A 27,335-nucleotide genomic window follows, 5' to 3' on the forward strand; every position below is an offset into this window, starting at 1 on the left:
TGCTTGCTTTGAAGATGCCTCAATCTCCTGTATTGTTCTAATTTTGCCCAGCAGGCCAATGGGCCAGCTTGATTGGAAGCAGCAGAAAAGATGGACCCCCTCCCCTGGGAGGTTTGGGAGGGTTTTTATTTTATTTTATTTATTTTGGCCTGTGCTGGACTTTTGCTAAAAAGCATTAGCACTTCCTTGTGATGCTTCACAGCCAAGCTAGAAGCCTTTTCAGTTTTTCTCACCAGGGAGCTGCAGTATATCAGCAATTGCTTTGGAGTGACACTCATTTGCCTCTTCTGGGCCTCCATCCCTCAGCCTATGAAGTCTGTTAACACTCTGAAGTTGGATTTCATCCTGACACAGCTCAGCCACCACTTTCTACTTTTTGATTAGGTTTTCCCTCCTGTTGCTGTATTGATTGCTGTCATGGATAGAGATAGATAGGTGCACATCCTGTATGCCTTGGAATGTCTTTCTTCCTTTTGGTTTGGTGGTCCCTTAAGAACGAAATTAGTGATGGGGCTGTTAGAATTCCTGCTCTATGATTCAGTCATAGGATTGTTGTCTTTCACATGATGGTATATGTTTTGACTCCACAGAGTGAGAAGTGACGGAGACAGGATGTTTGTGTTACTGTGTTCCGTGAAGTGAGACTATTGTCCTTTGTTCTTTTTCTCTTTGCTGTCTGATGCTAGAGAAAGAGGGAGCCATGTTGCAGTGCTCCATGTGTGTTTATATGTAAATAAAGTAGATTAGCCAAAATGCTGAGCTGCTGAGGTCTGTCACGTGCGTGATGTGCAAACTCTGTGGATCCCTAAGTGTGCCGGTGTCTGTTGGCATCGGTCACTGTGATGTTCGGGCTGAAGAAAGCTTATGAAGCTTCTGAACGATCAACCAGGAGGGAGGGAACATGCCAGTTGGGCATGTGTCTCTGCCAGGGTCCTACTTGAGTGTAGGCTGAACTCCTGACAGGGGCAAACAACCCAGGGCTACTCCCAGAACTGGGCTTGGAAAACTGAACTACTTCTATCCAAAACTAAAACTCCAGGTGACCCTGCAACCCTCCCTTCCCCTCTTTTTTGCATGCCCCTGAATTCATCATGCAAAAGGCTGGGCCGGATGAATCCCAAGCTGGAATTAAGATTACTGGAAGAAATATTAACAACCTCAGAGATGCAGATGACACAACTTTGATGACAGAAAGTGAGGAGGAATTAAAGAACCTCTTAATGAGGGTGAAAGAGGAGAGCGCAAAATATGGTCTGATGCTCAACATCAAAAAAACTAAGATAATGGCCACAGGTCTCATAACTTCCTGGCAAATAGAAGGGGAAGAAATGGTGGCAGTGAGAGATTTTACTTTCTTGGGCTCCATGATCACTGCAGATGGTGACAGCAGTCACAAAATTAAAAGACGCCTGCGTCTTGGGAGAAAAGCGATGACAAACCTAGACAGCATCTTAAAAAGCAGAGACATCACCTTACCAACAAAGGTCTGTATAGTTAAAGCCATAGTTTTCCCAGTAGTGATGTATGGAAGTGAGAGCTGGACCATAAAGAAGGCTGATCGCCGAAGAATTGATGCTTTTGAATTATGGTGCTGGAGGAGACTCTTGAGAGTCCCATGGACTGCAAGAAGATCAAACGTATCCATTCTTAAGGAAATCAGCCCTGAGTGCTCACTGGAAGGACAGATCCTGAAGCTGAGGCTCCAATACTTTGGCCACCTCATGAGAAGAGAAGACTCCCTGGAAAAGACCCTGATGTTGGGAAAGATGGAGGGCACAAGGAAGAAGGGGATGACAGAGGACGAGATGGTTGGACAGTGTTTGCGAAGCTACCAGCATGAGTTTGACCAAACTGCGGGAGGCAGTGGAAGACAGGAGTGCCTGGCGTGCTCTGGTCCATGAGGTCATGAAGAGTCGGATGCAACTAAATGACTAAACAACTAAACAACAACAACTGACTTCCTACTCTGGCAGTGGTAGAATGGAAGGAGGCATAGGTGTCTCTTCTCATGCTTCTACACCTGTGAGCTAGGAGCACTAGGAAATATAAATTTCCCAGTGCTACCAACAGAGGCCAGGAGGCAGGGAAGGAAGCCTGAAGTGCTTCTTTGGTTTGGATTAAAATCTTCTATTGGAGGTGAAAATGGTAATCAGGGTCATCCAAAGTATTTGGTCCAGTGATTTTCATTAGTTTTTGGGCTGTGGAAAAAATAACCATGGATATTAGATTATATTTTCTTGTGGGGACGATGACACATTTTTAAGGGTGAAATATTCTGACCTTTAAATAAGAGGTGGCCAAACATTATTGAGACAAAATGCCACATGGGAGTAGCAATGTGTCATTATATAATGTTATTCCCAGCAGCATAGGGCAGGGTAAAATATGGTTGCCCCATTGACCAAAGAGTCTGAGAATTCTTAGAATCTGTCTATTACCCAAAAGAAGTCAAAAATCTCTTTGCTTTATCAAGGGGCAAAAAGTCCTACATGTATGTGTGTGTATATTTGGCTCAGTGTTAGTTATAAACTGTTGGCATTTGAATTACTGGGTCAGAAAATATTCAATCTGGTAAGTTCCTTAATCTAATTTTTTCTGGCATCAACAAAGGACATGAGATCAGTCCATGTATGTATTATTGTTTCTTGGACACTTTTCTGCAGGCTAGTGATGCTGTGTTTTTAATATTCGGTTGGGAGCTGACCAGAGTGGCTGGGGAAACCCAACCAGATGGGCGGGGTATAAATAAATAATAATAATAATAATAATAATTAATTATTATAGTTAATTACCCTAAGCCTCTCCCTTGGGCCTCTCACACACATACCCTTAATTTTGCTGAAACCTTGATTTTAATTCAGTCTTAATTTATTGTGAAAATACACACATTGCCATTTTCCTAATGGTGAGTTGCCATGAAGAGCAACTAAGGAAACTGAAAATAAAGGAGGAAAGAAAATGTCAAGATGGGTGATAGTGGTAGGCTGTTTAAAGGAGGGGAAAGGTGACGCCAAACGAATGCCTATAGCATCCTTATATAACCTGGTCCCCTTCAAGTGTTGTACATCTCAGGTTCCCCCAGTCAGCTTGGCTGGTGGTCAGGCATGATGGGAGTTGTAGTCCAACAACATCTGCAGGGCACCAGGCCAGGGAAGGCTGACCTACAGGAAAATAAATCCATGCAGAGTAGTCCCCAGGAATGTAGAAAGCTGCCTTATATCTGGTGCAGATTGATTTGTCCCTCAAGCTAAGTAATATTTAAGGCAGCAGAGAAGGGGCCACCGGTCAATGTGAAGTAGAGGGCCATTTTCTATGTCCTCCTCATGACAATCTTACTGCGCACTTTTCCACTAAGAAAAGGCTGGTTCCTAGCTTTGGCACATGGAGGTGGTCAACATCCTCTTCCATAAGGCCATGCTCAATGCTGCAGGAGGTCATATTTCTGTGTGAGGTGGCCAAATATTGTGAGGCATGTTGTTTTCTGCCAGGTGCACTTATTTATTATGGCAAAACATAGATACCTCTTGACTGTAGTAAAACCTCTAAGCGGATTGCAAGAAGTATTAAAGCTGTTAATGAAAACAGCTAAAAACACTCTAAAACAATTGAGACTGACAGTCAAAGTGATGCAAACATGCCTGCGTCGATGGGTCTGGGCAGGCTTGCCTAATGAAAATGTTTTAAGCAGGGGCCAAAGAGAGGACGGTGATGTCAATAGCTCTGCTGTTAGCTATGCTTCTGAGATAGCCTACTGGCATGTAGCCCCTGACTGCCCACTCTTTGCTAAATATGACCCTCGGCGGACAAAAAAGGCTGACCAACCCTATCCTATATTGGCAGATTATGCCACACAATAAGCCCAGTGGAAATGTCAGATGACCTCTGCGTGGGGTGAATAATTGAGTGTGAAACCACTTTGCCGTGATCTCTTAAAAACCCAGTTGGGAAGGAGGAATTTGATAATTAAGACCCCGAGGTCATTTTTTTCCTTTTGCCAGGCCACCCCTTTGAGAAATATCCTGATGAAGACTTTATGCCTTTAATTAGATTCCTGACAAGTAGAAAACCCAACGGGTGCCACATTCCCCATTAGGATAACCGAAGAAGGATAGGGGTTCTGTACCCTTAATAGGTGCGCACTAGCTGAAATTGCTTGTAGAAGCCGAAAGAGGTCAAGTGAGGAAAAAAAACTGTATCAACTGAAATTCCAGCTACAAGATAATTAGGCTACACCGCATGTGGCTTAATCATTACACCTCCATGATGGGGAAGGGAACACTCGCTTGGCAAAATCTGGAGTGCTTTGAAACACTTAACGCTGTAGCTTGTGCCACTGACTGCAGCTTTCCCGCTCTTTTCTGGCTGTTTTTATCCTTTTCACTCCTGTTTGCAATTTAAATCTATTTCTTTATTTCCCAGCCCCTTGTTGTGCCTGAGTCTAAGATGCATATGTGGGGAGATGCCTATATTTAACAGCAACAACAATTTATTACTTACCCTTAACCCTCAGGGGGGTTGCAACACAATATTACACAATATGGAAACAGTTTAAAACAATTTAAAATGGCAGAAATAAGGTGGGTTCTAAGAATGCGCACCTCAAGCATTAAGAGCAAGGGTTACACCTTCAGTGAAAAGCTGTATAATGAAGGAGCGAGATACACCTCTGTGGGGATGAAGTTCCACAAGATGATGGTGAATTAAATTTATATCCTAACCTTCCTCCCAAAGGAGCCCAGGGAGGCAAACAACAAGTGGTTAAGCAATAAAAGAAGAAGAAGAGAAGAGGAGTTTGGATTTGATATCCCGCCTTTCACTCCCTTTAAGGAGTCTCAAAGCGGCTAACATTCTCCTTTCCCTTCCTCCCCCACAACAAACACTCTGTGAGGTGAGTGGGGCTGAGAGACTTCAAAGAAGTGTGACTGGCCCAAGGTCACCCAGCAGCTGCATGTGGAAGAGTGGAGAAGCGAACCCGGTTCCCCAGATTAGGAGACTACCGCTCTTAACCACTACACCACACTGGCTCTCAACAATGGCTCAAAAAACAATGAAGACACCTTAAAAACTATTCAAACAGAGATGCAGATGCTACTGAACTCCCATCATCCCTGGCCATTGGCCATGCTTGTTGGGGCTGATGGAAATTGTAGTTTAGCAACATCTGAAGGGGTCAAACATTCTCCCCCCCTTAAGGTATTTCCTTTAAAAAGCCCTATGGATTTGAGAGAACTGAAAGGTACCTGCCATCCAGAGAATTTCATTCTCCCCGCTCCACTGGCTGAGGCAGGATATCATCACTCTGAGGTCCCCTGCAGCAGTTTAATTTTTGTCTCATCCTTGGCTGGCATTGCGAGGAGGAAATATTCGTCATTAATAAATGAGGCCCTAGGAGATTGGACTGTGCAAAGGATGGCTTTCTAAAGACAGCTCTTGGCTGCAGTTCAGATGAAGGAGCAAACTCAAAGTGGTGTTGTTGGGAACAGCGTTTCCTGGGCCAAGTGGGCCCAACCTCATTAGCACATTAATAATTTCACACAAGGGGAGAAGAATTGGAGGCGAAAAGGGAATCGACATATCAGTCAGCATGTGGCTGAGTTCCACTGAATAAATGCTTTTTCTCTTTAAAATATTAGAGGGATGTCGGCTCTGAGGCAGCGATGCTTGGTGGGGAGTGGGAATGTGGAAGATGGTGATGAATACATAGACAAGAGCTTTTCCTCAGCAGTGGGAACCACCGTATGGTCCAATGAATAGAGGGTTGAAGTTGGAGCTGGACCATCCAGAATCAGACTCCCATAAATGTGTAAGACCAGAGGCCTATCTAGTCCAGCATCCTATTATTCACAGCAGCCACCAGATGCCAGTGGGGAGCCCCAAAGCAGGACGTGAGGGCAATAATCAGGGCTGCCCAATCCATGGGCTGAAGCAGCCGCCTTGGATGGTGGAATATTGCAGCCTAGCCCTGCTGCCACCAGAGTTGTGCTGCTGCACAACCTCAGTAACCAAGGCTTGCAGCAGGGTCAGGTGAGTGGCAGCCCCTTCTCATTTCTCCTTAGGGGGCAAAATGGGGTGGGCCACCCCTGGCAACCAGCCTATTTTGCAGTTGTTCCCCAGCAACCGGAATTCACTGGTTGCTGTCTCTCATCCTGGAGGAAGCATATAACCGTTGTGACTAACTCTTCCTCCTCCTCTTACTTATTTTATATACCACCTTTCCACTTACCAAAGTAGTGCTCAAGGGGGCTAACGGCATTCAAAATACAATGAAATAATTAACAAGTAAATGTAAAAGTGAAGCACCAGCAATTAAAATAGGAGGTACAGGGAGAGAGATCAAGGGAAATCATGAGTTCTGTTGATGATATTCCTGTTTTTGCCACTGGAGTGGGGATCACCAAGTATTGGCAGATGCATACCTATTGATTGTTACTTGTGCATTGTTTGCTTGTACATTCTGCTGGTTGCCCGTTTCACCACCACCTGAAGTTCACCTGGTGTGTACATGGGACAGGGCCTGCTTGGTGGTGGTGCATAGGATCTGGAAACTCCCTCTCTTGGGAAACTCCTTTTGCCTCTTCTCTCCCAGCCTTCAGAAAAGGACAGTTGTTTCCACACGTGCTTTGGATAGTCTCTGATTCTGACGAGTCTCTGCTAATGTTGCTGCTGCTTTGGTTGTTGTTTAGTCGTTTAGTCGTGTCTGACTCTTCATGACCCCATGGACCAGAGCATGCCAGGCACTCCTGCCTTCCACTGCCTCTCGCAGTTTGGTCAGACTCATGCTTGTAGCTTCAAGAACACTGTCCAACCATCTCGTCCTCTGTCGTCCCCTTCTCCTTGTGCCCTCCATCTTTCCCAACATCAGGGTCTTTTCCAGGGAGTCTTCTCTTCTCATGAGGTGGCCAAAGTATTGGAGCCTCAGCTTCAGGATCTGTCCTTCCAGTGAGCACTCAGGGCTGATTTCCTTAAGAATGGAGAGGTTTGATCTTCTTGCAGTCCATGGGACTCTCAAGAGTCTCCTCCAGCACCATAATTCAAAAGCATCAATTCTTTGGCGATCAGCCTTCTTGATGGTCCAGCTCTCACTTCCATACATCACTACTTGGAAAACCATAGCTTTTACTATACGGACCTTTGTTGGTAAGGTCTCTGCTTTTTAAGATGCTGTCTAGGTTTGCCATCGCCTTTCTCCCAAGGAGCAGAAGTCTTTTAATTTCGTGACTGCTGCTGCTTTTAGCCCCCAATTAAAGAAATGCAAGAAGAAAGATGGTAGCAGGGCTGCAGCAGCTCCAGCTAGGACTCAGAATGCCCTGTGCACAAAACCCTGGAGAATTTCTGCCTCTCAATTAAGACACTACTGAGCTAGATAGACTATTGATATGACTCAGTATAATGCAGCTTCCTATGTTTTTACCAAAATCCAGCAGGAAGTTCCTTTACTGTTTTCCCCTCATCTGCTTCTCTGTCTCTCTCTGCCATGAATTAAAGAACATCTTCCCTTGGGCTTTGGATTCAATGCACTGAGTTGGGAAATGGGCAAAACAAAAAAATCCACCCTCTTCCTCTCATCTCCGTTCCCGCTATTTCCCTCGCCTTCTGGGCTTTTCTGTGCTGGCTTCTGCTACCCTCCCCACCCCCATCAGCCCTCGGAAGAGAGAAGAGCTGATGAAATTGCCAGGATGAGTGGCACAGCATGAACCCGGCTCAACAGCAAATAAGTATGAAAGCAGATGCTGGTTCAGGAATGATGCAAGGTTTTCCTCCCAGCTGTGAATCTATCTTTGGACTACGTTTGGACTCTGAATGTGGAGCCTCCGAACAGACTTCAAGGCATGTCGCTTCTTGTGCCACCAGCTTAGAACGGGAACGTCTTGGAAGGACGGGGGCCTGGCTGGCAGAATTTGTGCCACAATAGCCAGCAATTCTTCCCTCATCCAGTAGAAGGCAGGGACGGAGCACATCTTCATTGGCCTGCATTTGATAATGCTGGTTTAATTGCTCTGTTTTCATTCGGCCGAAACTGGAATTTGTCCAGTGAATGATTCTTTAAAAAAGCAAAACAAAAACCTGCATCCATGTGGCTTCATGGAAATTAAATGAATCAATTGAGTAAATGCGATTAAAATTTAAAAGGGTACTGTCAAGAAAGCATTCCTAGATTTATATAAATGGGATCATTTTACTTAACTTACAGAATCCAGGGCTTACACTGGTTGGTTGATCGGTTGGTTGGTTGTCTGTTGCATTTTCAGGTTATTCCGACCATGTGTGTCTGAGTAAGGTGCCTTTAAAGGCCCCATCTGCACTAAACATTCAAAGCAGTATCATATTCTTTAAACAGCCATGGCTTCCCCTGTGCTGGGAAGCGTAGTTTGTTAAGAGTTCTTAGAGGAGACCTCTGGCCTCCTCACAGAGCTACAATTCCCAGGAGTTTGACTGTTTAGGGGTCTCCTAAAACCCTTAACAAACAAACATCCCAAACTTCTTTGGGGGAAGCCATGACTGATATGATACCATGTAGTGCAGATGGGACCTAAGATGGCTTCCATTTCTGAGATAGTCACATGTGATTTTTTAATCCACAGGACACATTTGGTGTGTTGTATTCAGGTTACAATTACATATACATGTAATTGCATACATATACTTTTTTTTTTGGCAATTTATTCCCTATCCAGTGATGGGGGGATAATTTAGAGCAGTGGTTCCCCATCAGCCAAGTACTGTGGTCCCCCCTACTTTTGAAAAGGTAGATATCTCTGCAGTCATTTTCATTATGTGAATGGTGCCACCAAACCCTCCAACGTGTCCCAGGGCAAAAACAGGATGCACGTCTTCCAGGCTATGCTCTTGTGTGAGTCATGTGACCTGCATGAGAGCAAAGCCCCCACCCTCTGTTGGGAATGTCCTGGAATGTTGAGGGGTATGTGCCACAGACCCTCTGATAGGCAAGGCATATCCCACAACTGTCATTGATTGATTGATTGATTGTGAAATACATTTTTATTTGATTTTCCTAAATATAAACATACAACAAAAACAATTCCAAATCTAATTCTCAAGATTACTCTGAATCTCCTGACCTCCCCCCGCCACCCCTTCCATGGGTCCTATTGATTCTATTTTCAATTGCATATCAATACTTCTCCAATTTTTCCTTTTCCCAGATTATCTATACATTCTGTTACATTACAAGGGTGTTTAAAATCCTGCTAATGTTTTGACCTGCTTGCAATGATTTTGTATATGCATTATCAACATTTCCCATTCTTTTCTTTTTTTTAAAAAAAAATCTTATCTTATCGATTCCTGAGCTTCCCACTTAGTTTTGCCATTTTGGCATAGTCCATCAACTTGATTTACCGTTCTTCTCTGGTCGGGGTTGTTTCTTCCTTCCATCTTGACAACTGTCCTATTTTAAGTGGGACATCCTTGAATCACAGAAGCCCATCCTGGCTTCAGTTTGCATCATGGAATGTCCCTTTTTTGGCCTGGCTCTCTGGCGTGAGTCCTTGCACCAGAGAGCCAGACCAAAAGATGCTCACTTTGGTGCAAGTCAAGAGGGTTGCACCAGAGCACCTTCCGACCCCTTTTGACTCACGCCAGAGCGACAGACTGGAAGGTGCTTTGGCGCAACCCTTCTGATGTCCCAGTTTTGGGGACAAAAATGTTGGAGGGTATGCCGTGGAGGTCCCAAAGTGCAAGGAAGAGTGGGATGGGGGGAAACCCTCTGCAGATACTTGAATGGTGTGATGGGTGAAGCTGAATCCCTGTCCCCGGCTCTCCCCCCAAGCTGAGCTTCAGAGATGAGATGGCATTTGTTATGCTAATGGCCTCTGAACTGCCTAACAGCCTGCTGAGCACTGCTTAAAGTCAGAAGCAGCTATGTGTTAAATGATTCGAAGAGGCGGAACTCGAAATTAAATGGCTTAAATCCAGGTGGAGATAGGAGTGTCAAGGCAATAAAAGCTGAAGGGAAGCAGCTAGCAAGTTTCCAGGCAAGTTGTAAATAGTTATCATGGTCTATTTGGCTACAATTCAAGTGGCAATAATATTGATAAGGTGGGACACTCTCTCTCTCTCTCTCTCTCTCTCTCTCTGTGTGTGTGTGTGTGTGTGTGAGAGAGAGAGAGAGAGAGAGGAGAGAGAGAGAGATCTACATGGAGGCCTCCAAAAATCCAGATGGGCTGGATGTTTGAGCCCTTGGTGCAAAAGATACAAATTAAATTATAGCTGCCATAAAAGACATTGCTATAATTTCATAAACACCTAATCTTCCAATTTTGGGCTGTAAGGGAGAGACTGATATTAATAGGATGCATTTATAAGTGATTATACTCAAAATCATTTTCAGAACATAAAAAGGAGACCCAATTTGTTCATATGATAGCATCTATCACCAACTTGCTTTGCTTTACATCTGTTTTATTGGTTGTTTTTATACTAGGTTTTTTCCCTTTTATGGTGATTTTGCATGACAATTTCTGGCTCCATTGTGATTGATAATACAGACTTAGGATAATGGTGTTGTTAATAATGGCTTTGCCACAAAGGGGGGGGGGGGGAGCCATCTGTTCTGGCTTCCAAAATTCTTCCATTGCCTTCATCTTCCTGTAAGCCACCCCTTCCTGTCAGCCAGGCTTCAACTGCTGTGCAGTTGCAGATTTCTAAGGACTCAATAGACTGACTGAAATCACATTCACACTGTACATTTAAACCACTACTATACTACTTCAAACAGTATTGGTTCCCCCCCACAGAATCCCGGGAACTGTAGTTTAATAAGAGTGATGAGAGGTGTTTTTTTTTTGGAGACCCTTATTCCCCTTGCACAGCTGCAATTTGCAGAGTGGTTTAAAAAGCTCTCTTTACAGGAAACTTTGGGAGTTGTTCTCTGGTTGTAATTTACTTGCAGCAGAAGTGGGACTAGGGCTTCATTTCCAAAAAGAAAGAAGAGCTGTTGAGGCTCTGACCTGGGCTGTCTCTGCGCTCTCTCTCTCTCTCTCTCTCTCTCTCTCTCTCCCTCTCTGTGTGTGTGTGGGGGGGGGACTCTGTGGTAGCTTAGTGGTTGGAGAAAAATCCTCTGCATATGCTCCAAGGTGCTGTCTTTGTGATTGTTATTTCTGCTTAAATATTCTGTGCCCTGGCTTCACTAACTGATCTCAGGCTATACATTTTTGCTGTCATCTTGGTGTTCCTCAGATAAAAAAATGGACCAATGTCTTCTATGTTCTATAAATGAGGGGTGGGGAATCTCTGGCCCTCCATATGTTGTTTTGACAAATGTAGACATTTCTGCAAGCAATTTCCCCCTAATATAATGCATTTTTGTATGCTATTTTCACAAATGTAATGCATTTCGATGCACACTTCCCACTTAATATATATGCATTTTTGTACATATTGTTTGGCTGCACCCCAAAGTTTGGAGGAACATGCATTTCTTAGGATAGCGTTTTGGTTTGTGAATCGGTTCGAGAAGTGAGAATTAAGTAGTTTCTCACTGAAACTTAAACAGATTCAAATTTCTCCTCCAACCCTAATCCTGTAAAAACTAGCCTTGACTCATGAGACAAGGTAAAGGTGTTTATCAGATGGGCAATGTACTGGGTGGTGTTTGAAGTGGGGCAAGCAGGCAGAGTGATGGGGAACCTGCATAAACCACTTGCTATCACAAACCTAGTCTCTGATGCATGCGCTGCTGAAGGAAAGCTCAATATTCTCCTCTGTTTTTGTTGCAGGATCCTACCTGATGGTCAACTCCTCTCAACATGCTCAGGGTCAGAAAGCTCACATCCTCTTCCAGACACTCAGTGAGAATGACACCCACTGCCTCCAGTTCAGCTACTTCATGTACAGCCGGGACGGCCACAGCCCAGGGACCCTGAACGTCTACGTGAAGGTGAACGGGGGTCCACTGGGCAGTGTAGTGTGGAATGTCTCTGGCTCCCATGGGCGGCAGTGGCACCAAGTGGAACTATCCGTCAGCATGTTTTGGCCCAATGAGTACCAGGTGAGTGGAGAAATACTTTTCAGGAGAGAGCTTGGGTTCGGATTTCTCTGCTACGCAGGCAGGAGGAGGCTAAGAACAAAACAAATCATGCACTCTGTAATTAATCTTTTAAAAATCGTACTTGATCGCCACCGCCATCATTTATTTATTGAATGTATGAATCTCTTCCAGTGAGACACCCTGAAGTGATTTACAGTGTTCTAACATATGTAAAACAGCTTTCTGCTTTTCTTTGTGGACTGTGTAGAATATCCTCATAGGCCCCCAACATTTTATTCCTTTATGGTGAGACAGTGGTCCTTCAGATGTTGCAGAATACCACCTCCCATCATCCCATCAGCATAGTCATTGGTCAGGGATGATGATCACTGGGGTTCAGCAATATCTGGAGGGTCACAGGTTTCCTGTCCCTCCTTCAGGCAATTGGCCACAGACCTTCTTTCAGAAAGCCTTTGGTTGGCTTTTGTTCTGCTTTTAGATTTTTAACCTGATATTTTGCTGCTGGATATGGTAATCTGCTGCAGGTTTTGCTGCTATGATAAGGCATTTTCTATTCCAATTGTTCTATTCCAATTTTTATTCCTGGTTGTTTTTTTTTTACTTTTTTCTTTTTACTGGTGTGTATTAATTCTATGGTGACCTTCAATTGATTTTAACCTGTGGACTTTAGATATGGACTAAGTAGGTTATAGATAGGCAAATCAATCAATCAGTCAATTAAATAATGGATGATAGCTCAAGTTCCTTGGAGGAAGCATGAGATAAAATGGTATTATTACAGTGGTACTTCAGGTTATGAACTTAATTCATTCCGGAGGTCCGTTCTTAACCTGAACCGTTCTTAACCTGAGGTACCACTTTAGCTAATGGGGCCTCCCGCTGCCGCCGCACCGCTGCCACGTGATTTCTGTTCTCATCCTGAGGTAAAATTCTTAATCCAAGGTACTACTTCCTGGTTAGCGGAGTCTGTAACCCAAAGTGTTTGTAACCCGAGGTAACACTGTATTATTATTAGTAGTAGAAGTAAAATAGATTGCTTGATACAAACCCAGAGATGATGCTTGTGGAGTTTTGAAATGTTCTGTTTTAACTTAAAAAATAAAATTACAATCAACCCTATTTCCACCTCCATGGAAGTAAGCCATGTTGAATTCAGTGGAAGCGGACATATATTGGATTTTGCTGTCCCAGGGCTATAGCATCTCCATGAAGAGTGCAGAATGTATGGTCCACCAGTTGTTTCCAGATTCCATCTCCCATCATTCCTGATCATTGGTCATGCTGAACTGGAGCCGATGGAAATTGGAGTACAACACTCCCCAGAGGGCCCTAGGTTTCCCAGTCCTACTCTATTAGAATTCTCTGGGAGGGACTGTGGCTCAGAAGTAGAGTACCTACTTTGCAGGTTCAATTCCTGGCATTTTCAGGTAGGTCTGGAAGAGAACCTTGTCTTAGACACTGGAGAACCATTGGCAGTCAGTGTAGACAGTAAAGGTAAAGGTACCCCTGCCCGTACGGGCCAGTCTTGACAGACTCTAGGGTTGTGCGCCCATCTCACTCAAAGAGGCCGAGGGCCAGCGCTGTCCGAAGACACTTCCGGGTCACGTGGCCAGCGTGACATCGCTGCTCTGGCGAGCCAGAGCCGCACACGGAAACGCCGTTTACCTTCCCGCTAGTAAGCGGTCCCTATTTATCTACTTGCACCCGAGAGTGCTTTCGAACTGCTAGGTTGGCAGGCGCTGGGACCGAACGACGGGAGCGCACCCCGCCGCGGGGATTCGAACCGCCGACCTTTCGATCGGCAAGCCCTAGGCGCTGAGGCTTTAACCCACAGCGCCACCCGCGTCCCCAGTGTAGACAGTACTGATGGACTAATGGTCTGGCTCAGAATAAAGCAGCTTCCAGTATTCCTGACAGGGTTTATCTATATGTACCTGATTCCTTCTCAGGTCCTGTTTGAGGCAGTGGTCTCCAGTGAACACAGAGGATACCTAGGATTGGATGACATCCTGCTCTTGAACTATCCCTGCTGTAAGTATTGCTATAGCCTAGGCCTGGAGATAGGATTCATCTGCTTAATTTATACATCCAAACTCTCTGGTTAGTTTGTGAGCTACTCCTTTCTTTCCTTTCTTTCTCACATTGAGTCTTTTTGTATTCTTATGTGTTGTTCTTCCTTTTTCCTCTCCTCTTGCCTGAATTTCTATTTCGAAACCAAATAGAATTCCATGTGATAGTAATGCTCGCTGTTTCTTCGGTAATGCCTTTCATAAGTGCTTGAAGCGCTTTATATTATATTATCTCAGGGCTAAACAGTTGGAACAAAATTATAACACTCACGGTTTTTTCCGGCTAAGTGCTTCTCAGAATAGACCCACTGACATTCAGTTAGTCATGTCCATCCATTTCGGTGGTCTATGCTGAGTAGGACTAAAGCTGGATACAACCTTGGATAATTCCATCATGCTTTTTTGTAAGTGCTTTATATTTTCTGTCTTAGGGATAAACATGTGAGCTTTGGCTCAAAATTGGGGCTAGGTCTGGGTGATATATCAATATATTGCCCAAAACTGGTTTGAAGTCCATATAGTGATATCCGTTTCATAATTTTTGACCTGGCAATATACCACAAATCATGGTCTGTGTTAGGGCTAGTTGATATATCATCCAAAACTGGTTTGAAGTCCATATTGTGATGTTGGTTTCATAATTTCTGACCTGGCAAATATAGTTTGTGTGTGTGTGTGTGTGTGTGTGCGCGCGCGCGCGCGCGTGTGTGTGTGTGTGTGTGTGTGTGTGTTATGCAGAAATCGCAGCATGGGGGAAATTGTGAAACCGGCCAATGCCTCTAACAGAGCACCATCCTTATTTCCAACATCATGATACAGTGGTACCCCGCAAGACGAATGCCTCGCAAGACGGAAAACCCGCTAGACGAAAGGGTCTTCCGTTTTTCGATGCGCTTCGCAGGATGAATTTCCCTATGGGCTTGCTTCGCAAGACGAAAATGTCTTGCGAGTCTTGAGATTTTTTTCCGCTCCCCACCCCCTTTTTCTAAGCCACTAAACCGCTAATAGCCTTTTAGCAGCTAATCCGCTAAGCCTTTAATAGCCGCTAATAGCCGCTAAACCGCTAATAGCACTAATCTGCTAAGCCGCTAATAGGGTTGCTTCGCAAGACGAAAAAACCACTAGACGAAGAGACTCGCGGAACGCATTAATTTCGTCTTGCGAGGCACCACTGTATATCATTTGGTGAGGCAATTTTATCTCAGCTCTACCAGTGCTCTCCACATTCCTCACCACAGCCCTGTAAATTTGGCCAGGATAGCTATGCCCATATTACAGAGGAAGACTGAGAAGGCCCACCTCAAGGCATTTTGCTGCCTGAGCTGAAGGGCAAGATAGGATCCTCTCCAAATTCCATGCACTGTAGCTGACTGGACTGCAGCTAGATCTAAGGAACATAGGAAGGCGGCTTATACTGAGTCACATTATTGGTATATTTAGCTCAGTACTGTCCACACCGACTGGCAGCAACTCCCCAGGATTTCAGGCAGGAGTCTCCCCCCAGTGCTGCTTTGTAATTCTGTGGGTTCAACTTGGGACCTTCTGCATAGCATGCAGCTATATAATGTGCGTATGAGAGGAGGGGGGGGGGAGGAAGGGAGAAGGACATTCAGTTCCAGGGATTTCTATGGGTTTATTTCTCAATGCATATTTTGGCAGCTAAAGCACCTCATTTTTCCCGCCTGGGTGATGTGGAGGTGAATGCTGGTCAGAACGCCACCTTCCAGTGTGTTGCTTCCGGCAAGGCTTCTGAAGCAGAGAGGTTCCTTATGCAGGTAAGTGGGGTTGGAGGTTACCAAGATTACTGCCCAAGAACAACCTGGGATTTCTCTGTCCTGTTAGTTCCTGATGCCGTATGGTTGATAAAACCACAGAGCCTAGGACTTGCCGATCAGAAGGTCGGCGGTTCGAATCCCCACGGCGGGGTGAGCTCCCGTTGCTCGGTTCCAGCTCCTGCCAACCTAGCAGTTCGAAAGCACATCAAAGTGCAAGTAGATAAATAGGTACCGCTCCAGCGGGAAGGTAAACGGCATTTCCATGTGCTGCTCTGGTTCGCCAGAAGCAGCTTAGTCATGCTGGCCACATGACCTGGAAGCTGTATACCCGTCTCCCTTGGCCAATAAAGCGAGATGAGCGCCGCAACCCCAGAGTCGGTCACGACTGGACCTAATGGTCAGGGGTCCCTTTACCTATAGCATGTGCCCATTAATCCTGGCAGAGAATCAGAGTTAGGTAAAAAATTGGCTTGGCATCCAGTTGTACTTCAATGGCAAACTTCTTCCTATCATCTGTGAGCTGACCATCTTTCAGCTTGGACAGAAGGATGGCTGTTAGGTAAACAATTTCTCGAAGCCCAAACAACCAGTTTTAGGCATGCAGGAAATGTTATTTGCTTGAGAGGAAGAGAGATGCTTCTTTTTACCTCGCCCAGACACCCTTTGCCTCCATGTTTAGCTTGTACCATTCCATAAAGAAATAAGCATTCTAGTGCAATGAACAATATGTCATAAAGTGAGGGTCTGTGAAAGACTAGGATTGCGATAGGACTGAAGTGAAAGGAGTGTGGGAGGAGTTGATGGCATACATCTTTCTGACTGGGGAAACAATGTTTGGTTGGCTGATATTACAGAGGGCATAAAAGATTGGTTGCATGTATGTGAGGGTATTGGCAGCGAGCCTTTGGCTCAAGTGGCAGCTAGGCATTGGTAGAACTTGGTTTGGAGGAGGGGAGGTGTGGCCATCACCTGTCTCTAATCTAAAGGGTATTCCATTAAAGGAATCCAGGGTGTGGATCTTGTCCAAAGCCCGGGGAGGGGCTAGGGCCATGCCACGACCCCATTGGAAACCCTGGGGGAGCTCGAGTTGGTTTGCATTGACGGTGCTCCCCCTATTGGTGGTTGAGCCTTACGGGACTCCCTGCATGACGGGCAGGAGTCAGATATAGTCGGGTCAATTCCAGTGCCTAAGCCAATACCACTCACATTCTGTAACCAATAAGGTTGTGGCCTAAATTTGCCCAATAACCATTAACCTAATATATTGTGTTCGTGTGGCTTATTCATCAAGGGGGGTGGGTAGCCTCGGGGTCTTGACATGCAAATATATCCCTCTGTTTGGGTGATAGTTTGGTGGAGTTTGAGAATGAAGAGCCTATTTAGAGTGAGAGGAGAAAGTATTGCCCCCATTCTGGTTTGGCTTTGTGACAAATTTGATTGGCAATATTGAGATCAGTATATTCCCTGCATGATCCCCAACTGGTTATCATGCATCTACCAAGAATAAGTCTCCTTTAAAGGGTGGGGAAATGAGAGAAATTGCACAAATGGGGGGGGGGGGATGAAAAAGCTTGAGGGGGAGATTGGAGAAGACTTTGATACCCCCTCCCAAACTCCCCTTTTCATGCTGAAAGTGATCACCCATGAAAATGTTGTTGCATCCTAGATTAAGATGTACTTCTCATGTGTGACCTTGTAGGCAAGTAGAGAAACTACAGCATTGGGCACATAATAGGAAGGCATGGGAGGCACATAGAGTAAAAGGAACTGTGTGCGAGAGCCAATGAGATCTTAGCTCCGCAAGAAACGTAATAGAATCCAATGACTTCTTCCTGATGAAGCCATTTATTCTTGTTTTTTGGATGGCAGAGGCAGAATGGAGCAATTGTCCCGGCAGCTTCCGTGAAACACATCAGCCACCGGAGATTCCTGGCTTCCTTTCAACTGGATAAAGTTTCCAACGGAGACCAGGACTTTTACCGTTGCGTTACCCAGTCTGGCAGGGGCTCTGGCGTCTCCAACTTTGCAGAACTGATTGTGAAAGGTATGTAGCAGTGACTGTCAGGAGGGTTGACTTTGGCTTAGGGCTTAGAAGACAGACCTGGAAAGCAAAGAACTAGGGGAGGATTTGACTCCAATTCAGCAGCAGATGCTGGTTTTGCCAAGCCCTGCAACTCATGTCTTGTGTCACTGAACCAAAGCTCTGAGAAAAGTGCTTTGAAGCTGGGAACAGACAGGCGTGACACTGCAGAGTCTTGGCTGCTGTGCACACGTAGCAAAGAAACCCTCCCAAACTCTTGGTGATGGGTGGATTTCGCAAGCCAGTGAACACAAACTATTAGAGGAGGGGGAGGGAAAGCAAATAATCTGCCTTTGCCGCATGTCCTTTGTTCATTTATTTTGACAGGTGCAGCTGAGTGTCAATTATTTTAGATGGAACACTGCGGCACCTTAAGTGTACTCATTTGCTTTGACATTGCTGAACTTTTTTTTTGGAGGGTTGGGGGGGGGGCACGCGCAGAGGGCAACAGAAGAGGTATACAATGAGCTCCATGCCACCTTGATTCTGCTTAGACTGAGCCATTATGGGGAGCATGGAATCTTCGATTTGGAAGAGACCTCAAAAGCCATCTTGTCCAAGCACTGGTACATTATTGATACAGAATCATAGAAGGCCAGGGATCAATGACTCAAGTGTAGAGCCATACAAACCTTGAGGTTTCACCTCCACTGCTGCGTTTGAGAAGATAAGGAACACTGGGAACCTCTTTCCACCCACCAGAGGAGACTCCTGCTGTTTCTTACCACATGCAAAGTTGTGGTCCCTTGTCTTTATTGTTATTTATTAATTAAATTTTTATACTGCCCTTTACCTGTGGATCATGAGGCAGTTTAGAATATCAAAACACAAACACACATTCCATGGTGGTAGCAAACAGAAAGAATCCCTCATCTCCCCGGTTCAAAAGGCCATAGATTGTTTAATTATCCAAAGGCCTAGGAGAAGAGGAATGTTTTTGTCCTCCCTGGGGACAGCATTCCACAAGTGAGGACCCACCACAGAAAAGGCCCTGTTCTCCTTTTGCCAAGCCCTTCATGGAGGAGGCACACAAAGAAGTGTCTCAGATGATGATTGTAGTGTCTGGGTCAGTTCATATGGGGACAGGCAGTCCTAGTAAGCCACTTTCTTATTGATAACCATCCGAAGCTGGTGTGATGGTCTCTTCTAGTAACAACTTCTCTCTCCTTTTGGACAGAGCCCCCTACGCCCATTGCACCCCCGCAGCTGCTGAGAGCAGGCTCGACGTACCTGATCATCCAGCTCAACACCAATTCCATTATCGGCGATGGCCCCATTGTAAGGAAGGAAATTGAGTACCGAATGACCTCTGGGCCGTGGTCGGAGGTTCACGCTGTGAACATGCAGACCTACAAGTTGTGGCACTTGGATCCAGACACGGAATATGAGATCAGTGTCCTGCTTACCCGGCCAGGGGATGGAGGGACTGGCAAACCTGGGCCTCCCCTCATCAGCAGGACAAAGTGTGCAGGTAGGAGCTTTCATTATCTTGGTTTTTATTGAGCTTCCTTGTACCACGAAAACCAGTTGCCATACCACCCCAAATGCATCTTCTACAACAGAGCAGTGATGATTTGCCTACAGGGTAGTATTCATTCTTGCCCATGGGATCAGAACATAAGAAGCTACTACATACAGAGTTAGGTTATTGTTCTGTGTCACTTGCTATAGTCTACCCTGACTGGCAGCGTAATCTACACAGACCAGGAGCCTTCCCCAGATCTACCTGGAAATGCTGTGGGTTGAAACCTGCACCTTCCTCATGCAAATCAGATGCCCTCTCACTGAACTATGGCTCTTCCCTCAAAACACAGACACATTAGAAGCTGCCTTATACTGAGTCAGACAACTGGTTCATCAACCTGAGTAATGACGAAGTGACTGGCAGCATCTCTCCAGGGTTTCAGATAGAGGATATTCTCCATCCTACCTGAAGATGCTGTGGGTTGAACCTGAGACTTCCTAATACAAGGTAGATGCTCTGCTGCTGAGCTACAGTCCTTCACCTGCACAAAATATTATAATTCCAAACCTCATGCCTACAAGTTGATTTCTTTTTTCTGTGCGGCTCTGCTTCCTGCGCTCTTAGCTGCTAAAATCAGCAACTTGCAAAGCTGCCAGCCAGATGCAGCCTGAAGAAAAGGAGGGGCAGGACTGCAGCTTTGTTTTAGGTGTTTGTGGCTGGGACCATAGCAAAAGCAAAAGGCTTGAGGCAATAGCACTTTGTACATTGATCTAGCAATGCTAAGCATAAGCGTCAAGCATTATCCACCCAAAAGCCCGTGTCCATGGAAAATTTCCAAAATGGCTTTGGTGATGTGCACTTAACAAGTGATCACTGGAAAGCCCAAGACATGTCGCCAACACCTGCGCAGTGTAATTTAATGAAGATGGTCAATGGACCTTCAAACTGAGGGAGTGGGGACAGTAATTCAGTGGTAGTGCACCCAAGTTTGATCCCCCACATCTCCAGTTAAAAGGGTCAGGTAATAGGTAAAGATATTTGCTCTGCTCTGCTCTTGGCAAGCTGCTGCCAGTCAGAGTAGACAGTAATATGCTAGATGAGCAAATAGCTTCACCTGTTACGAGGCAGCTGCCTTTGTACCTAAATTGGAATTCTAAGATCTTTAAACTTAGCATAGCTATCTGAATTTGGATTGCTCCAAATAATGGCCAAAGAAATGCTCCTTGCCAAGGTCTACCAGAGTATGGCATCAAGAGAGGTGGGGCAGGCAGAGAGAAGTCTGGAAGAGTTAAAGGGTCAGGATGAGAAAGGGAGTGTGTACAGTCCATCATATCTTATGGCTCATTCACAGATAAAATAATGGAATTGTAGAGTTGGAAGGGATCCTGATGGGCGTCTAGTCCAACCCCCTGCAATGCAGGAATCTCAATACATGGTCCCCCATCCAATTTGAAACCTTACTGGATGCTGCTTAGCTTTGCAAATGTGCTAGCAGGTTGTTTTTTTATGCTGCAGTCCCCTATGTTGCACTGAATAGGCATGGCTGTGGCTAGTTGCTATTCAGTCTGCTGGCCTGGTCAAGAGGAGGCTCAGAAAGCAGCTTGTGTGTTCTTCCTCCTTGGCACTTTGAGAATCAATAGCTGAGTCACTTTGCATTTTACAAGTGTTGTGGTTCACAAAAGTGGCTTAGTCTGGAAGCTGACAGTAGGGATGTTCTTTGTTTGAGGCTCAAGGAAGCTATTTAAGTACCTGTCCGTCTGTCTACCTGGGATGGTATTATGAAGTTCCTTAAGTCCTTGGCTGTCTCCAAGCTGGATGTGTTTACTGTCACTGATGCCTGCAATTAGGCAAGTGTTAATGACTAACCTGAGACAGCAAAGGGAAGGAGAAAGAATCTTTCCGACAGAAGCCGGCTCTTGTGATCCAGATTTACAGTTGTGTTCACCAACAGGGGCCACGTTAAACTGATAAATGATCATTGCTTCAGAAACCGAGTAAAGGAACAGTCACAGCTTGTTGGCAGCAGGTTGGATTAATAAAAGGCTGGGGATGAAGTGGTTTATCAGCCACTGGTGCCCATGGTCTATAATTTATGGCCAATAGTATTCATGTTTAAATCTGAATGGGTTTTGGGAAGATGGGTAAGGCTGCCCCGGTGCCCCAGGCAGAAATACTAATACTACTACTACTACTACTACTAATAATAATAATAATAATAATAATTTATTATTTGTACCCCGCCCATCTGGCTGGGCCTCCCCAGCCACTCTGGGCGGCTTCCATAGAAACAAAGAATACAGTAAAATATCACAGATTAAAAACTTCCCTGAACAGGGCTGCCTTAAGATGTCTTCTAAATGTCAGGTAGTTATTTATCGCTTTGACATCTGATGGGAGGGCGTTCCACAGGGCGGGTGCCACTACTGAGAAGGCCCTCTGCCTGGTTCCCTGTAGCTTTGCTTCTCGCAATGAGGGAACTGCCAGAAGGCCCTCGGCCCTAGACCTCAGCGTCCGGGCAGAACGATGGGGGTGGAGACGCTCCTTCAGAAAGGGCAAGGGAGGGAGCTTCAGAAATACTACATTTTCCTCCCAAGAACTAGTGCCTCCTAAAGGGTTGCTCCATTTAGTGGGAAGACCCTCATTATCCCTCTCTTGCTCTAAGGACATAGCTCCCCCAATTTCTTCCGAGTAGAAGGATGACCCTCTGATAATATTCCCATCTCTTTCACAGCATAGAAGTCAGTGCCTACAGAACTGTACACATGTCTTTTATACTGGCACTTCCACCTCCTCAAGTAGGTGGAGCCAAGTGCAGTTTAGTCTTTGCCAGGCTGCATTAGGCTTCAGATGCTTCCAGCTTTTGGCTGAGACATCATCTCCTAAAACTAATCCAGTAAGGCATGCCGAGAGCTATCCAGGGTCCTGATCTGTTTAGAGATACCTGCCTGGACTTGTTGATCTTTGCCTGACCTAATTTTTCCCTGCCTTTTGGTCTGACCTGTTTATCTGCATTGATTTGGCCTTGTTTATTACTACCACCGCCCTGTGAGTCTCAGGGCCACAGCATAATAGGATAGTGCTTCGTTCTATATGCTGAGAGTACAAGGACGTGAAGAATCTTCTAATAGGCTTGAATCAAAAGAGCAGCATTGGTTGCTTAAACACAGGCATTACATCAATGGAAAGACAAAACTCAACCAGACATTAGATTACCTGGATCTTAGATTTAGTGGACCTGGAAGACAAGGAGAGAGTAGCATATAAAAATCTAGGTATGGAAGAGAGGTGTAAAGAAATATGGGCACATTTTGTGCAAATATATGCAGCATTAAAAGAAAGCATTATTACAGACCATCTGGTATGTTTTCTTTGTCCTTTCCTCTCCCGCTCCTGTGCTTTCTTCATCTTTATTTCCCCCTCCCTTTCTCTACCCTCTTCCCTTATTATTCCTTATTTAATTATCTGTCTTTGGGGGGGAAAAGGTGGCATGTAGGGATGTTTAAAAGGCTCCTTTATAAACTAGTACTAATACTCCAGGATTGTAGGAGCATGTGGGGCTGCCCTGAAGGAAACTACCTTATACCAAAACAGACCATTGATCCATCCAGCTCAGTGTTGTCTACGGTGCTTGACTACAGCTCTCCAGAGTTTCAGACAACCTGGAGAGGCCAGGGGTTGAACATGGGACCTTCTATATGCAAAGAAGAAGCCCTGCCACTGCACTACTACTTTCGCTGCATCCTTTGTTTCTTTGTTGGTCCTGACCTTTGTTTGAGCTTGTTCCTCAAGCCTGACTCCTTTGCTTTGGACTTGCTCTTTGCCCCTGACTACTTCGTTGTCCCATGGCTTCTGGTTTCTGGCTCAACTCAGACTGTTGCCCACTGCCCAGCCCTGACACCAATGAAGGTCATACAAACACAGAAAGCTGCTTTATGCTGGATCATACTTCCCCATTTAACCCAGAATTGTCTATTCTTGCTGGTAGCAATTCCCGGGGGCTTTATCCATCATCTGCTATCTAATTATCCCAATAGGAGATACCCAGGATTAGATCTGGGTTGTTTTGCATTCAAAGCAGGTTCTCTGCTACTGAGTTATGACCCTTCCTGAAATTGCTGCTGGATGGTATCAATTGCTCCTCCTCCTCCTCCTCCTTTGTGCCACTGCTACTTGTTCCCTTACCTGCTCTCTCCATTATTCAGGAACTGCTGGATTTTTGTGCAGCTCCTCCATCTGGGTAACCTCCAAACTGTAGGTTGCAGCTTTTCAGTGTTCTCAGCCCCTGGTCTGACTCCATCCACTAGGCTGTCCATTGTATCCTTCTGGACAGGAAGGGGTATAGATGGGCTTCCTTACTTCTTTACTTGCACAACAGTGTCTTCTTAAACTCTGGTGTTTCTCTCTCTCTCTCTCTCTCTCTCTCTCTCTGTGTGTGTTATTCCATGAGCCTGACTTCTGATTTCCTTCCCTGCCTCCTGGTTTTCTCTATGGTTCTGACTTATTCCTCAATCCTGACTACTGGTTTTGCCTCAGAGCTCATGGCACTTCACCCAGGTGCCTATGGTCCACCTCTGACATCATCTTCTCCCTCTGATCCCAGTCCAGCGATGTCTGCTTCTTGCCATGCAGCAGGTGTGGGAAACCTTTGGTCCTTGGCATTTTGCTGAACTACGACTGCCATCAGCCCCAGCGAGCATGGCCAATGTGGTGGAACAAAGGTTCCCCACATCTGCCATGCTGAAAACCTGCAGAACTGTTTCCCTCTTCCCCGAGTTCTCATGGGAACAGAAAAGAAGAAGAAGGAAGTCTGTGCTTGGAAGGCAGCAACAGCGCAAGGTGTCTGACCTCCTTTGCCTCTCTTAAAATGCTACACTAGTCTTCAGCCTTGGGTGAGAAACTTGTCAGTGACAAAGATGGGAAATGGAACTAATTTCCACCATTGAAAAAAAGAAAGGAAAGGAAACCTTCGAGCCCTTCTAACCTAGACACTGAATTTGCAACTCACGGATGTCTGAGTCTCTGCAGCTACAGGAAGTGTGTGCTCTGGTGGTTAATAATAGTGTCTCTTGAGTTGATTATGATAGGCACGCTCTCTTGTCTCCCTGGGCTGTGCATTATGATTCCTTTTAAGAGAAAAGTGCCCTCAGTAGGGGAAGCCATGTCAGCGGGAACTTGGGGAAACTGTTTGCTGCACGCGATGGGGAGAAAATGGGCAGAGGGGGCTCTGGAACATTAACTGCCGCAAACAGTGCCAGTTGAAGTGCACGGCTCTGCCTCTGATTGACTTTTCCCTTTTCTTTTTCGGCAACGACCTCCTGCAGCATTTGCTCTGCTGTATTGTTCCCTAAGCCTTTCAAGCAGGCTGCTGGCTCTGTTGATGCAAATCCTGTCTCTCTCTTTCTCTCTCTAGAGATGACTCGAGGCACCACTAACTGGATTGCCATAGTGGAGGCATGACCCGAATTGTTCCAGGTGTCTCAGCTGGGAATTCCCAAGTCAAGCTTGTTAGTGATTCAGGCTTCATTAGCAGTGCTTTCTGCTCTTGATCTCTGTCCCTTTGTTCCAAATTCAGATCCAGGCCACTGCCTCCCCTCAATGTTCCCTAGTTAGCAAACATGACCCAGACCTAGCAAAGTTTTTCTAGCAAAGCTTGTGCCCTGATATCTGGGGCTGTAGCTCAAGCGTAGAACATCTGTGTTGCATGCACAAAGTCCCACATTCAATCTCTTGCATCTCCATGTAGGACAGGGCTTGCCTGAAACCCTGTAGATCTGCTGCCAGCCAGTGTAGACAGGACTGAACTAGATGAACCAGTCGTCTGACTTAGTATTAGGCAGGTTCCTAAGGTTCTTAAACCTGGTCTCCCTACCCAATGTTTTGGACTACAACTCCCATCAGCCACTTCAGCATGGCCAATGGTCAGGGGTGGTGGGAATTTGGAATCCGCAACATCTGGAAGGCTCCAGCTTCAGGAAGTCTGCATTGAGAGAAGAAATGTTCTGCCTGCCTGCTTAGTTTAGACTCTTGAGTCATATTTGGAGCAGCCAATAATAATAATAATAATAATAATAATAATAATAATAATAATAATAATTTTATTACTTATACCCCACCCATCTGGCTGGGTTTCTCCAGCTACTCTGGGCAGCTTCCAGCACATAAAAACATAATACATCATATTAAAAACCTCATGATACAGGGCTGCCTTCAGATGTCTTCTAAAAGTTGTTTAGTGCTTTATCTCCTTGGCATCTGATGGGAGGGCGCCACTGCCAAGAAGGCCAATTGATGAGATTGATGGCCAATTGTCATGGCTCAGGATTCCCTGCTCTCTTCTATAGGAGGAGAGGGTCTGGGTAGAGCTAGCCTTATTTCCAGAGTGGTTTAACAACAGGGGCACCAAGTAGAGGGGGCAGGGAGCCAGCCCCCCAACAAAAATTCAGATGAAAGGGCCACCCCCATCCCCCACCCCCAGTGTGAAGTAACTGTATAGGAACTTACTTCTTAACTGAGTCAGAGTACTGGTCCACCTTGCGCAGTATTGCCTACACTGACTGGCAGCAGCTCTCCAGGCTAAAGCACTTTCAGCCCTATCTGGAGATGCCAAGGGATTGCAGCAGGGACCTTCTGCATGGAAAGTAGCTGCTCTGCAACTGAGATACCCCATTCCCCCAAAATGGGAACATAAAATGCTGCCTTATTCTGAATCAGACCACACATCCATCTAGCACAGTACTGTCTGCACTGATTGGCAGACTTTCAGACAAGGGACATTCTCAGTCCTACCTGAAGCTTCCAGGGGATTGAATCTGCTTGCAAAGAAGATGCTCTACCTCTGAGCTATGCCCCTTCCACTTTAAGGATCTAGGCACACACCTGTCTTTCATTTTTCTGTATTCTTGTCTGGGCTCATGGAAGTCCCCTCCCACCATTGCCTGTCTCTCCGCACCTCCTTTCTTCATCTCCCCTTTGCTCTCCCTGTCTGTCTTTTTCATTTTATTTCTGGTCAGTCCCCTGTCACATGTTCACTGATCCCAACATAGTTCACAGAGTGCTGGCACCTTGCTGTCTCTGTCTCTCTTTCTCCCCCACTCCCACCTTCAGTGGAAGTGCAGATTTGCATTTGATCAGCAAAGGAAGAGATGATTGCTGTGGGATTATTTTCTGCACTCATGACAACTGCTGGGCTGCTGCTGCTGCAGGGACAGAATGAGAGGCACCCAGGAATTGAATCATTCTAGCGAGGGTGCCTGGCACTGTCCCCTCGCCTTGCAGGGACATCTTGTTCTCTTTGGGTATCCCAAAGGGAGGCTGAGGATGCAAAGGCATGTGAGAGGATGCTGGGAGCAGAGTTAGCTTGCCCTGTCCCTGTCACTTTGCTCTTCTTCTCTTGGGGCACTGTGTGTGCGAGAGAGGAGGAGGCTGGGAAAATCTCTCTGAGGTTCCTGACTGAACTGCCATGACCTTGTGGACTGTGTAGGGCATCACTTGACATGACATGTTGCCTTGCAGCTCCGGTGCTGCATAAAGGGAGCAAGCTCTACACTGACAGCATCCAACATCCCAAGGTCGCCCTAATTGGCTCTTTGGAGGTCAAGGATGCTGCCTTTTTATCTATTTATTTTCTTGAGCTAGGAGTGGGGTGGTCCGAGGTGGTTAAGAATGCTGTCTCATCCATCTGCAAAGTCACAGGGTGTGTTGTGTCCCACCCACGCCTTGTCGGGACCACCCTGCAGTCAGAAGTGCCTGAGATTCTGGAGAGGGGAGATCCCGCCGCTGGACCCAGTGCATTCCAGGTTCATGACAAGGCAGTGGACTCTGGCAGAACAGCCATCCCCAAATCAACACCCTGGTACAGTAGTTCCCAAACTTTTTCAGGGCACCACTCATTTGTCCCATAATTTCATCTCCAGTGCCCCCTACCCTATAAAAAGCA

At 45.8% G+C, this 27,335-nt stretch overlaps 1 protein-coding gene across 9 annotated transcripts in view; it reads left to right on the forward strand.

Moving 5' to 3' along the window:
- PTPRU (protein tyrosine phosphatase receptor type U) overlaps positions 1 to 27,335 on the forward strand; it is a 366,315-nt gene that overhangs the window by 174,583 nt on the left and 164,397 nt on the right. For all 9 annotated transcript variants that reach the window (XM_083454725.1, XM_083454717.1, XM_083454719.1 and 6 more), the window contains exons 3-7: positions 11,739 to 12,010; positions 13,960 to 14,041; positions 15,739 to 15,854; positions 17,724 to 17,898; positions 19,112 to 19,405. In XM_083454725.1, the coding sequence (XP_083310851.1) occupies positions 11,739 to 12,010; positions 13,960 to 14,041; positions 15,739 to 15,854; positions 17,724 to 17,898; positions 19,112 to 19,405 (939 nt within the window). The remainder of the gene's footprint in view (positions 1 to 11,738; positions 12,011 to 13,959; positions 14,042 to 15,738; positions 15,855 to 17,723; positions 17,899 to 19,111; positions 19,406 to 27,335) is intronic.

This window comes from Podarcis tiliguerta (genome assembly GCF_965153285.1).
Source record: "Podarcis tiliguerta genome assembly, chromosome: 8".
Lineage (NCBI taxonomy): Eukaryota > Metazoa > Chordata > Lepidosauria > Squamata > Lacertidae > Podarcis > Podarcis tiliguerta.